The 14,321-nt window shown below is 41.6% G+C and overlaps 1 protein-coding gene across 1 annotated transcript in view; it reads left to right on the forward strand.

The window, feature by feature from the left end:
* The first annotated feature begins 8,166 nt into the window (after positions 1-8,166).
* The window catches only part of ryr2a (ryanodine receptor 2a (cardiac)), a 957,985-nt gene continuing 951,830 nt past the window's right edge, over positions 8,167-14,321 (forward strand). The window contains exon 1 of the mRNA XM_085980259.1: positions 8,167-8,415. Coding sequence (XP_085836385.1) covers positions 8,368-8,415 — 48 coding nt within the window. The 5' untranslated portion in view covers positions 8,167-8,367. The remainder of the gene's footprint in view (positions 8,416-14,321) is intronic.

Genomic DNA, 14,321 nt, shown 5'->3' on the forward strand with positions numbered 1-14,321 from the left:
CTATTGTCAATTCAGCTGTTAACTTTCAGAATCCTATCTGCTGTATAGGTGTTTCAAAACTTATCATATAAAATGGTTATTACAGATTTATCTCTTTGATGCCATTCTTACAAAGGTCTTCATTCAATTCTTAATATTGGCTTAACTGGTTATAATCAGACATTGTGTCTCCTAACTCTTTCATTTTCAATACAAACATAATGTGATTGCTTGGTGTCATCTATTGAAGTCATATCTACAAAGTCTTCTGTAGGTATCTTTTACAATATGTAAATCAAAACCACTTCAACCAGGGTGTTCCATGCATTTCTTAGCTACTTCAATTGGTTGTATTACAAACTTATGTTTCCTGTCTTTCATTTGATGCCTTATTTATCAAAGGCACATGGCTCTTTAATGTTCTGTGTTTCTGTTCGATGTGTTAGTTTTTAACACTTTAAACTGGGTATAGCTATTGTGTTTATTCCAAACTGCAGACTCCTTGGAAGCAAGCCTTTGCTTCTTCAATAGGGCCTTTGTCTCAGTATTAACAATCAATTCCCATTTCAAAAGCTTGTGTGGTGTTTACAACTTTTGTGTTAACACTTCATCTTATCTCAGAAGCCTGTATTCACAGCTTGTGTCATTGAGGCTTTTTAGATTTTTAAACCCAGTATGTCATGTTTTAATAAAATCAGAATTCTGTTCATAGGATGGTGTATCTTTCTGAAATATGGCTTTTCCTTTACACTGTAATCCCTCACCCCTGGAACCATTCCAGTAAATCTCTAGTTATGCTCTCCGATTTCTTTGATAGATGGATAAATAATACTCTGACAGACTTTATATCTCAGGTTATAAACTACGAATCAGATTTATTAAGAAATGAAATTAAAGCGAAGAGCAAACATTGTAGATTTCAGTAGATAATAAATACCACATGCAACTTCCCAGTATCTCTTTCAAAACAGTAAAACTTTGAATAATTTAGCAGTTCTCGGCAGCACATGAATCAACTTTAATTCCTGATGGAATGCTTTTACACGAGACAACCTTATAGAGTCCTCTGTCCAAGTGGCAGTACAGTGAAGAAGGGAACTAATGACTGGGAAAAGGCACCAGGTCTTATCTTTCTGCCAGGCAGGCTCCGAGCATGGATCTGCCAAGCATCAAATCCAGGCGCATTGTCTGAAATGCCTGTTGCAACAGGACTCAGACCCTCTGGTAGGCCATCAAACTCAAACAAATTTTGGTCAGTTGGGAGTTTCCTTCCCAGTGCCTGGTAATCAAGTTTTTAAACAATTACATCTTTCTGGACCGATAGAATGTAAAAAGGCTACTTGCTCATCTTTTGTCCTTTAACCGAGTCAGTGCCAGATTAGACAACTGCAAACAACCTGACTTTGGTAGCAACTTATGAACAATTAAGATGAGAAAGCCTCTGCCTCCCATACGTACAATTTCCTCAGAGGCAATTAAAGACATCAGAAAACACCCCATTTGCAAAGCTCTGAGCTAGGGAATGTGTATATTCCAACTGACCAACCAGTGTTTATTCAGCGTTGCAATCAAATGATCACAACAAGCATCTCCACATGAGCAACAGCATCCTTCTACCAACATGACTGAAGCCACTAGGGGAGCACCTCGTAGGAGCAGTCGAGGTAGAAAACCTTATTAGAAAGTGGGTTGACACTTGCGTGAGAAATGAATGGAACACAATTATTATGTTTGCCATTAAATGAATCACCTTTACCACATCCAGGAAGGGTGGGGGCGGAAAGCAGTCGAGTGGGGCAAGCCTGGACCGGCAACGGGCCGTACTGAAAGTGTGCTGCACGCCATTTTGGGCCCAGCAGCGCCCGTTTTTCGCCCAAGAAATTGGTGCTGCGCAATCAAATTTCTAGCCGATTCTTCTTCTTCGGCAGTCCCTTGGAACCGAGGATGACTTGTTTCCACACTAAAAATGAGTTCTCAGGTGACTGATGAGTCCAATGCGGGACATACAGTCTCTGTCACAGGTGGGGCAGACGGTGGTTAAAGGGGGCAGGTGGGTGGGGTGCTTGGGTTGACGTGCACTCCTTCCGCTGTTTGTGGTTGGCTTCCGCTTGCTCCCGGCGAAGAGACTCGAGGTGTTCAGCACCTTCCCGGATGCTTCTCCTCCACTTTGTGCGGTCTTGGGCCAGGGATTCCCAGGTGTCGGTGGGGATGTTGCACTTTTTCAAGGAAGCTTTGAGGGTATCCTTGAAGCGTTCCCTCTGCCCACCTGGGGCTCTCTTGCCGTGTCGGAGCTCCGAATAGAGCGATTGTTTTGGGAGTCTCGTATCGGGCATGCGGACGATGTGGCCCGTCCATCGGAGCTGATCAAGCGTGGTCAGAGCTTTGATGCTGGGGATATAGTTATTTAAATAAATATTTAAAAATAGAGTCTTTTATGAAATGAAACAAGACAGATCTCCAAGCCATCACACCTGTCTCTGAGGTTCCTTTCTTTTGATCTATGTTTGACTTTTTCTTTTTGGATTCTCTGTGATTCTTTTATATCTCTGCCTCAAAAATTAGCTGTTAATGCCCGTTCTTGAATATTGCAGGTTCAGCCTGGCTGAGCACTGTGGGTAAGCTTCTATTGTATTTTTTGTTTAGAAAACATAATTCAATTACTCACAGAATTATGTTCCTATGGGAGAAGCACTCACTCACACTGTGGAGTGCGGCTTAAACTGACAAAGAACAATGAGATTGCTTTTGTAACAAATGGCCTAACTGGGCTGACTCAGTTTTCCATGGAACAGGTTGAGTCAGTATTTTACAAACCTCCTGAAGGTTTTGGGGAAAGTGGTACAAAATCTCTGTGGTTCAGATTTGGCCTGCGTGTTGGGTATCTGTGCTGCAGAACCAAGTGTGGGAAAGCATTTTTGGTAAGCATAGCTGAAGGAGAAAATGGAGATCTGAAGAGCAACGTGGTAAAAATGTCTATTGGAAGGCCAACTTGGAAAGGATTGAGTTGACAAGCATGATGGTAGAAGAAGGCAAAACCTTAGGTGCAGACTCAACCGCAGAAAGGCAGTAGTATACAACATTAGGCCAGAAATTCGGGTCCCCACGGGTGAGTACGCGCTGTGTACTCACACGTAGGGCGAACGAAAGTGCCGGTTTCGTGCATGCACTGCGCATGCGCTGGAAACCGGAACTTCCATTCCCTTGAAGGAAGGGGTTCACAGGTCAAACGCGTGCGCCAGAGAGGCAGCGCCTATGCCTGGAACTTCTGTTTTGTTTACAGGTTTCTCCGGGAGGGTAAGTCTCTAGCAGCTGTGCGTTTAAAAAGCAGTCGCAAGGCCTGCTTTTAACAAGGTAAGTGGTGAATTAAGTAAAATTAAAACATTTTTTCCACAGGTTTATTATTTTTAAATATTTTAAAGAAAGGTAAGTTTATTTTTAGCCCTGTTAAAAACTGTAATTAATTTTTTCAAAAATTTAAATTGTTTAAAATAGTTATTTTATGTAATTTATAGTTATTTTAAAAATGTGATTTAAAAAAAAAAAATTTATTTGAAGTTTTAGTTAGGTTTTGGGGCCGATCTCTATTCATAGATTTGACAGGTCTTCCTGTCAAATCTATGAATAGAGATTCCCTGCTACGATTGGCTCTCCATGGCCCACGTGATCCCAGGGGACGCTTCGAACTAACTGCACCCCTGGGATATGCGAGCACTGCGCGCCGGCAGCTGGAGGAGGCCCAGGATCGGAATCCCACGCAGGCCCACAACACAATGGCAGGCGCGCTATGTAAGTGCAGGTCGGGGGCTTACACCCGCGGGAAGCCTCCGACCCGAATTTCTGGGCCAAATTATGTTCTCAGCTTGGCTCAGTGGTACCACTATTGCCTCTGCCCCACTCCAAGACTTGAGCACACAATCTATACCGACAATTCAGTGTAGCACAGAGACGGTGCTTAATCGTTTGAGATGCTGTTTCTTTGGATGAGATGTTACACCAAGGCCTCATGTGCCTGTACAGGTAGATATTAAAAATCCCATGGCATGTTTTCAATGAACAGCAGGGAGTTCATCAGAACAGATTAATTGGTCATTCATCTCACCGTTGTTTGTGGGACCTTGCTGTAGACAAATTGGCTGCTATATTTATCGACATAACAGTGACTGAAAAGTAATTTGTTCGCTGCAAAGCACACTGGATGTCCTGCGCAACATGCTATACAAATGCAAGTTCTTTCTTTCTTGCTGAAGTTACATTTTTATTATTTTGTAACTTTATTTGGTAACAAAAGTAACAGACTCACCTAACTTGATCTTTGGAATTGCTCCCCTAATGTAAAACTATTATAATTAAGCTGGCTGCAGGCATGCCAATTAATTTCCTTTATGGTAACTGTTGCATTATCCCAGATATTTTGCAGAAAATCCTGTACTTTCAGGTAGGATGTTGAAAACACATAAAAGCATTATCTAACCTCTTAGTTGTTTGGTAATTGTCCTGTTCTATTTGCAATTCAATAAGAACCCATTTTAAATATGTGCATTTTTTGCCACCTTTTTATGCCACAGCTTTTTCTTCATTTGTTTCAGCTACTGAGCTTCCCCTGAGCCTTTGTAGCTGAGAGAGATGGATTGTCAAATTACACCACACTGCTCTTAATCAGGACAGTTGTAATAGCAGCCTGTCCTTTGTGTTTCTTGCTGCCTCCAGAGTAAGATGCCCTGCCTCCAGAGTAAGATGCCCAGCCTCCCCCCTTCCACGCAATGTGCGCACCATGGCCGACATCAGGAACTCGGTAGCAGAAAGGCTTGAACCTTGAACCCGTGCACCCATGATAACGGTGCCTTTTCTGCCTCATTGTGCTTCTCCCCATACCTTTTGACGTCCTCGAGCCTCATGCACCGTTCCCTAACTAAGAGAGCTGGCAGGTGTGAGCTGTTCCCAGTTGCTCACACCACTTTTCAGCCAGCCACTAGGAGGTACACAAGACTAGCCTGATGTTCCAACGAGCTGCACTTGCTGCATCTTGCCACCACAAACTGTGGCTTGTGAGACTGCTTACAAAAAGCTTGTCTCAGCAATGCTTGAACATAAACACTCATGAATATGGTAAACTGGCTAGACATAGTGTTAGATTACTGACACAAATCCTTAGGAATTTTATGATTCTTATGAATGAGAATAAGGAAGTAGGCATCTCTAATTTATAGGTAAAGTTTTATTTTACATTTTTCAAGTTTTCTTGAGGAAGGATAAGTCCATTATAAAAATATACATCGAGGGTAGCTTATGTATAAGCAGAGACCTGGAAAGATTACATTTCACTGATCTAATGAACACCCAGCACCAAAACCCTGGTAAGGATGCCCAGAGAGGCAAACATTTTATTCTCTAGCAACATGTTGAGGCAATGTAGGTCTAGAATGGGGGAGTAGCTTCCTACCTGTTTAGGAAGCATGAAATCCCTTGAGTAAAATCCTTGATCTTCTTAGCCATTTAGTTGATTTATTTACAACTAGCTGGAGTACCTGGCGTTGCTGAGGGAACTGAAGAACCCTCTGACATGTTTATAAAACTGTTTATAAAACTGTTGGGATTGAAGAACTCTTCCTAAGCACCCAGGAGGTGGTTGTTTAACTTAGTTTTTTGTTAATGGGGATCGACAGTAGCCAAAAATTCAAATTTTTACAGTTTTCCTTCTATGTCACTTTGGAGGTTGCAAGCAGAATTATAATTTTGCAATGTTATCATTGACATTAATGTGTCATGATCATATAATGATTGTGCATTATTGTAAAAAGCAATAAAATTGTTGAAATTTTTAATGAGAGGACCACATTCCGCTTTAAAAAAAGACTCAAACAATGATTATGATTTAAAAATGCAATTTTCCACAGCCAACCCAGGAGGAAATTGCATGGCTTCATTTTTTTAAGAGTTTCGATCTAATGAACACCCAGCACCAAAACCCTGGTAAGGATGCCCAGAGAGACAAACATTTTATTCTCTAGCAACATGTTGAGGCAATGTAGGTCTAGAATGGGGAGTAGCTTCCTTCCTGTTTTGGAAGCATGAAATCCCTTGAGTAAAATCCTTGATCTTCTTAGCCATTTAGTTGATTTATTTACAATAAAGGCATTTTGCTAAGCAGTCTGATGACGAAGTGGCTCTCCTTGGTGCGATGTGTGTTATCAATGTTTATTCTTTCAACACTTTATTTTAACAAATTTTTTAAAGGTACAAAAAACTTCTTGTAAATGAGCAGTAATGATTATCACTTCCGAATGAATAAGCAACATTTTATCTATGCTTTCAATTAAAAAAAAATATATGGCCTTTGTTTTCCTCCTACTCTCCCTTTCAGGAAGTCATTGACCACCATCATCAGCCAATCATGGGCCAGATTGTGCTGGTGCAGAGCATCTCACGGCATCTGCCGCTAGTCAGACTTGCCCCTACACCCTTCAGCTCAATTTTTTTTGCCTAATAAGTTGCTGAAAGTGTGAACTGATAACTGCGCAGTGAGGGAAAGAGGGCATCTGGTACCTGAGCGAACAGGGCAACCAACAGGGTCTCTCCTTAAACAATGAGATGGGAAATAAACAGCAGAAGGACTGAGAAGGAAGGTGAATTAAAGGGGGTGAATCAAATATCTAATCAGGTACAGAAAGGGAAATAAAGAGAGGGAAAGAAAGATTGGATTAAGAGAGAGAGAGAAACAAGTGGGAATAAAACATTTTTAATTTAAAATTTGACATTTAAAAATCTCTTAAAACAATTCAAAACTCCACATTTATAAAGGTTATTTTTTGGTGGCAGAGAAGTTGGTTGGCAGTTATTAACACTCAACATGTCGTTAAAAGGGTACCTACACTTGTAATTACTAGTCCTAAATATCTTTGGCGGCTTTAGTTTGTATCTAACATGCAAATACAGCAACTTCTCAACATTCAATACATGTCAATGGTGAGGCAGGCAGCAAGATGCCATTTAAGAAGCTAACGGCAACTCGGACCGCAACTTTTGGATACTCGCATTTAACTGCGCATCTGCTTATCGCCTTATGTTACTGTACCATTTACCTATATATAAAGGCGAATGCCATTAGCCTTGCCGTTATTCTGACAGCAAATTCTGGCCCATTATCTCGCTGGGATGACCAGGTAGTTTTGGGTGCAATCTCATCCTTTTATGATAATCATCAGTGCAGCTGTGATTGGTCTGTAGGAGTGTGATATCACTGGTGGGATTAGAAGACAGTGTTTTGTTAACCTCAAGACTATGAGATGGAACTCCTTTTAATCTCCTCCAGCCCTGCAACCTTCCGAGACCTCTGCTCACCTCCAATTCTAGCCTTTTGCGCATCCCCGATTTTAATCGTCCCACCATTGGCGGCCGTGCCTTCAGTTGCCTGGGCCCTAAGCTCTAATTAGGGAAGAATTCCCTCCCTGAACCTCTCCGCCTCTCTACTTTTTTAAAACTCTCCTTCAAACCTACCTCTTTGACCAAGCTCTTGTTCACCTGTCCTAATATCTCTTTATATGCGGCTCGGTGTCAAATTTTTGTTTGATAAAAGCTCCTGTGAAGTTTTGGGACGTTTTACTACGTTAAAGGCGAGGTACAAATACAAGGTTTTTTCCCCCACTTTGGTTTGGGATTTAATCATCTGACTAAGAAAAGTGAATTAGAGTAAATTAACAACTCTGACGTTATAGGCTCATGTCATAATTTTCTCCCCATTACAATTTATTTCAGGTGGAGATAAAAAAAAAGGGGTCATTTTTTTTTAGAATTAATGCAAATGATGAGACAACGATGGCATTTTATCTCACTGATAATTTAAGGAGATGCATCTACCAGTGCTGCATCTCTTCCTCACAAGTCATTTTTTCTTTCTCCATGCTCAGCGGCGCTGTATTTCCACCCGTTTCTGGGGTGGTTTTTGTTGTTGTTGTTGTGTTGTTGCTTGCGACAAAGTAAGTTCAAAAGGCAGAGAGAGGAAAAAATAATAATCAGAGGGGGCGCGCGGCGCGCTCTCCCAGTCCAACCAACCACACGCACGCGCGCTCCCACACCAGCCAACCACGTGCACGCGCACAAACCACAACCGACCACCTGCACGCGCACCCCAGTCCAACCAACCACATGCACGCGCACCCCAGTCCAGCCAACCACATGCACGTGTGCGCGCGCTCCCACTCCAGCCAACCACATGCACGTGCGCGCCCCCCAGACTCGTGCACGCACAATCCCTGCCTGAGCGGAGCGGCGCGGTCGGAGAGCGGTGGATTTGCAGCGCTCCTGTGATAAAGAGCCCGTAATCCAGGGGACACGCAGCAGCCCGCAGCGCTCGCCTTCTCCCCGAGCCCACTTCACCCTCCCGCTGCAGTCATGGCTGAGGTGGGAGAAGGAGAAGACGAAATTCAGTTCTTACGAACTGTAAGTACCCCATTATTATTTTTATTTCCCCTCTTTCCCCCTCTCCCTTACATTAAATAATTATATTCTCCCCACCTCCCTCTCCCCGTGTTAAGGACAGTGAGAGACACACACTCGCGTGGATTTATTTTAGCCGCATTTGAATCAATGGGTATTAACCTTGCACTGCACTTATTGATGCGCTGACACCAACTGCATGCTGTTTGCGGTGTCTTTCTATTAAATTATTCTCTCGGTAAATGGAAAAGCTTTTACTGTCTTGATGCATTTCTTGGAGGAGAAAATTATTAATATGATAAAAGGGGGCAAAATGAAGTGCCGCCCGTTAAAGAACCTTTCTCTCCCAGTACGGATTAATGTGACAATAAGTGTGAATGTGTTTGATTAGATTGAAGTCAATGGCGAGGAGTTAGTATTGATGTTTTTTTTTTACCTCCCCCCCCACACACTGCGAGGTTAGTGCAAGAGTTAGCGGAATGCTGTTGTTCCGTTGCCGTTTGTGGTGCCTGTCAGGGAATGCGCGTGGCTTATCTGGGCTGTGTCAGATGGACAGCGCTAAGGTTTGGTGCTCGGGGTTGCTCTAATGAGCATGTTCCCTGCTGCAGACACACACACACATACAGTCACCGTGCTGCTGCTGATCATTTGCTCAGTTCATAAGCAATGCAGTTGCCTCGCTTTGCTGTAAACATCTGTCTTGCAAAACCAGTTGTAGCAAACCCATCTATTTAATGCCTGGGCTCTTTTGCTCCGCATGAGTCGGTGCGGTTAATTTTTACAGAACATATACTGGCAAACCAGAAGGGTCGTTGCATTTTTATACATGCATCGATACGATCTAAATATGTAGGCATTTTGCTCAGAGGTTTAGTCGTGCAAAACGAATAATCTAATTAATATGTAGCGGCAGAGTGAGTGTGATTTATTCTGTTGCAAAATCTAACGCAAGATTGAGGGTGAAACATCGAGTTGAAAAGTGTTTGTATTTCCGATCAGGGATGTGACATGTCATGCATTTAACAGGCTATCAGTGTCTCCGTGTCACCTTTAGGGATTTACAGTGGGTATTTACAAAGTTTCTGACCGTCGGTTTGAATAGCGAACCAATAAAAGTATTCTAAACGTACATAATCCGAATGCCTACTGGTGTTATACTGAAGTAGAAGTTTACGTGATCTACTGTACATATAATGCAATGCTAACGCTGCAATACTTGACAGCAATTGGACTACACAAACAAGACATCAGAGGAGCCCCTGCTGTGTTAGCTAATGAAGATTTTGGCTAGGATTATCCCCCAGGTTTTCTTCACACTGGAATGCTGAACTTGGGTGAAATGACCTTGAACAAAAAACGAATTTTGTAAATAAAACCTTATTTCCTTATAATCTGTGGTGTGTTTGTAATATTTAATGTCAGCTGCTCAGACTAAAAAAAACTATATGCAATATAAATATCCCATTGTTTTATTTGCAATAACATTATTAGCGCTATTTTAACAGTTGAGGCTGAAGTCTGATCTCATTGTACACCAGCATGTATCAGTATTTAAAATTACCATCAGATTCTACTAACCTATAAACCATCCAAATAAATGAACACTGACCACTGTAGTATGCTAAAAACTTAAAATGTGGAACCTACTCAGAGTCAGGTACCGAAGTCTATCAACAAGCTTGCTGTATAAGTTAAGACTATATATTAACCCAAGTATAATCTTTTTAAAATGTGTAGCTACAAAGGGTATATACAGTGAAATCTGGGTAAATTTGGCTACAAGTGCTGCAGTTGGTACATATATAATCTTCAGTCCAGCAAGACACCAAACCTGCAAGTCTTCAGTCCAGTTATGATAACCATGTTGCAATAATTCACAGAATCACAGAAACCCCACAGTGCAGATAGAGGCCATTTCGGCCCATCGAGCCTGCACCGACACATATCCCACCCGATCCCCGTAACCCCTGCACCAACACATATCCCACCCTATCCCTGTAACCCCACGTATTTAATCCCCCTAACACTTAAGGGTCAATTTATCATAGCCAATCAACCTAACCCGCACATCTTTGGACTGTGGGAGGAAACCGGAGCACCCGGAGAAAACCCACGCAAACACGGGGAGAATGTGCAAACTCCACACAGACAGCCGCAAATGTACAATACTAACCTGTATGCAATACAAATTAACACGTGAAAACATATTCTAAGTTTAAAAAACACAGACATACCTGATTTCTGTAAATTAATCATTACATATAAAGGATACAATGAATGGCTATTAATTTTTGCCACTATGGAATATCAGCCTGCAAAAACAAAGTCTACTCATTCTCTTAATTGTATACTTCCACCAATGACCTTAGAGACACACTGCCGATGACATCTGCTTTTGCACACAACCTGGTGTGTTTAGATCTCTTTTTGTTGAGCAACTTTTCTCTCAATATTCACCTAACAATGTGCACCGAGTCCAACACTGTCTTCTTCTTAGAGCTCTTCCATGAAATGTTTCTTTGCAGACACATTCTACTGGCATCATGTCCAGTATTGTAGGGCTTGCTGCTGTACATATATCATTAAAAAACTAACCTACCCTGTTCAAGGCATTCTTTTTTTGGTAAGCTAGAGATGGTGGATGATATAAATTAAATTATTGAGTAGCCCTAGGTGACAGGTACAAGTGAACTGATCATTCACTAATTGATCACTGTTGTAATGTTTATTTTGTTTATATCATGGTGCACTGAAAAGATGAATTTCTGTCTTAGGATGGAGGCTGCTCTCTCCATTAAGTTTCAAAAATGGAAAGTAGGTGACTGGACCAAATTTTCCTCTGAATTTATGCTGGTTTTCAGGTAGTTTTGAGTGGACAGGAGTGGGAATTGTGGCAGGGAGGCATTGTGTCAGCTTTCTGATGTCTAAAGACACTTGGATTTTTTGCTTTCAGTGTTCTATTTCTATCATTAGCACCGTAGCAATGTTTGTGTTACTAAGGATGTAGGGAGTGGAGAGAGTTCAAAATGAATGGTTATCTTGCCAAATGCAATCAATCACTGTGCGATTGATTGCACTAGGCAATGAGGGCGATGTAAAATAAATTGAAAAAGTTTTTTTCCCCGGCTGGCACTACAGGCCATGCTATATCCCCCCTAGAGGTGATTTCCCAAGAGAAAGCACCCACAGTGCTGGGAGCCTGCCATAAATATGTAAGTCAGTTTGACCCTAGAAATTCTCGGAGCTTGGAACAGGGTCACACTTGTGGGCAGGAATCCTTCCCCAACGCACTTGAAGGAGAAACCCCGGTCACAGAGGAATATCTAAGCCTAAGAAACCTAAGAATATCTGTGCAGAAAGGGACAAATGCCTTTTGTTCAGAAATCTGTAAAGATAAATGTACTTTGATGGCTCTGGCAACAGGTATACAAAGTATTAATGTCTACAGGTTGACAGGTGAAGCAGTAATTTCTTGATGGTGGTTCAGCAATTTTGAATTAACTACTGCATGCTGTGTTTTTTGATTGTTAGGCAATTGCTGCTCCATTGTAAGGTGCAATTGAGGATTGGCATCATTGTCATGGGGTAAAACATAATTGTTGCATTAAAGTAACCAAGGAGCTGGATATGTCATATTCAAGAAATATGATTGAACTTCAAAGGAAGCAACACCCTTATAATCACTCCTCAGTATCTTCAGTCTTCTGTTCAGCCAGTCTTCCTTCATGTAGGGTGGCAATAGAAAATCCAAATAAATAATCTTGCATATGTATCATCTAATAATATGTTTTAAGAACCTAAGAGGAGCTATAACAACTCCAGACATTATCTTGTTTTAAACAGTCAACCTGGTTTAAATACAGTGTAAGTTTAATTATTGTACTGTTACTATCTTGCCAATCTTTTTGCTTCTGTATATTATTTTATCATTAAAAAAAAACTCTAGACCAATAGATTTATCTTGTATGCAGTGTACCACTAGTGTACTTTTCCACCTTCTGAGTTGACCAGAGAACATGGTGGCAATCCCATATATTCTTCAGTAAGTGATTTGCCACAATTGGCTGAGACTACGGAACCTGTAATCTAGCCATAAACATGCGAGAAGTGTTGGGTTAAAAGCACAAACTGTAATGCAGATATTATTGTGTCTTCATTTAAACAAAATTGTTTTAAGTGCTTTTTTTCCATTAAAAAAAATATGGTATCTCATATTGCTTGGAGACTCTGGAAAGATCCCAGTGGGTTGGAAAACCGCAAATGTAACACCCCTATTCAAGAAAGGAGGGAGACAGAAAGCAGGAAACGATAGGCCAGTTAGCTTAACATCTGTCATTGGGAAAATGCTGGAATCCATTATTAAGGAAGTAGTAGCAGGACATTTAGAAAATCATAATACAATCAAGCAGAGGCAACATGGTTTTATGAAAGGGAAATCGTGTTTGACAAATTTATTAGAGTTCTTTGAGGATGTAAAGAGCAGGGTGGATAAAGGGGAACCAGTAGATGTAGTGTATTTGGATTTCCAAAAGGCATTTGATAAGGTGCCACATAAAAGGTTACTGCACAAGATAACGGCTCATGGTGTTGGGGTAATATATTAGCATGGATAGAGGATTGGCTAACTAACAGAAAACAGAGTCGGGATAAATGGGTCATTTTGAAGTTGGCAAACTGTAACTAGTGGGATGCCACAGGGATCAGTGCTGGGGCCTCAACTACTTACAATCTATATTAATGACTTGGATGAAGGGACCGAGTGTAATATAGCCAAATTTGCTGATGATACAAAGATAGGTGGGAAAGCAAGTTGTGAGGAGGCCACAATGAGTCTGCAAAGGGATATAGCTAGGTTAAGTGAGTGGGCAAACATTTGGCAGATGGAGTATAATGTGGGAAAATGTGAGGTTATCCACTTTGGTAGGTAGAATAGAAAAGCAAAATATTATTTAAATGGAGAAAGACGACAGAATGCTGCGGTACAGAGGGATCTGGGTGCCCTCGTACATGAAACACAAAAAGTTAGCATGCAGGTACAGCAAGTAATTAGGAAGGCAAATGGAATGTTGGCCTTTATTGCAAGGGGGATGGAGTATAAAAGACCACACCTAAAGTACTGCGTACAGTTTCAGTCTCCTTATATCCTGGGGGGATATACTTGCATTGGAGGCAGTTCAGAGAAGGTTCACTAGGTTGATTCCTGGGATGAAGGGGTTGTCTTATGAGGAAAGGTTGAGTAGGTTGGGTCTATACTCATTGGAGTTTAGACGAATGAGAGGTGATCTTATTGAAACATATAAGATTCTGAGGGGGCTTGACAGGGTAGATGCCAAGAGGATGTTTTCCCCTCGTGGGGGAATCTAGAACTAGGGGACAAAGTTTCAGAATTAAGGGGTTACCCATTTAAGACGGAGATGAGGAGTAATTTCTTCTCTCAGAGGGTCGTGAATCTTTGGAATTCTCTACCCCAGAGAGCTGTGGAGGCTGAGTCATTGAATATATTCAAGGCTGAGCTAGAGAGATTTTTGAACTACAGGAAAGTCAAGGGTTATGGGGAACAGGCAGAAAAGTGGAGTTGAGGCCAAGATCAGATCAGCCATGATCTTATTGAATGGCGGAGCAGGCTCGAGGGGCCGAATGGCCTACTCCTGCTCCTATTTCTTACGTTCTTATGAGATGGAACAATTGCTAAGACACCATTGGTGCTGCAATCCATTAGAGGTCAGTGTCAACGGAAGTCAGTTTGTTATGGTTGAAACAAGCTGTAGAGCAGTGGGAGGAAAGAATGTTAGTAAAGCTAAACAGATCAGTGAATGAGAGAGAAAGAGCTAAAGAAAGACAGATGCATGTGCAAGAGGAACGAAGCAAGGAAAAGGAAAAACATGGGTGCTAGGAAGTAAGTGAGTAAC

Source organism: Somniosus microcephalus, chromosome 3 (assembly GCF_052327205.1).
Source record: "Somniosus microcephalus isolate GS21.2 chromosome 3, FLI_Smic_1.0, whole genome shotgun sequence".
In the NCBI taxonomy this organism is placed as follows: Eukaryota; Metazoa; Chordata; class Chondrichthyes; order Squaliformes; family Somniosidae; genus Somniosus; species Somniosus microcephalus.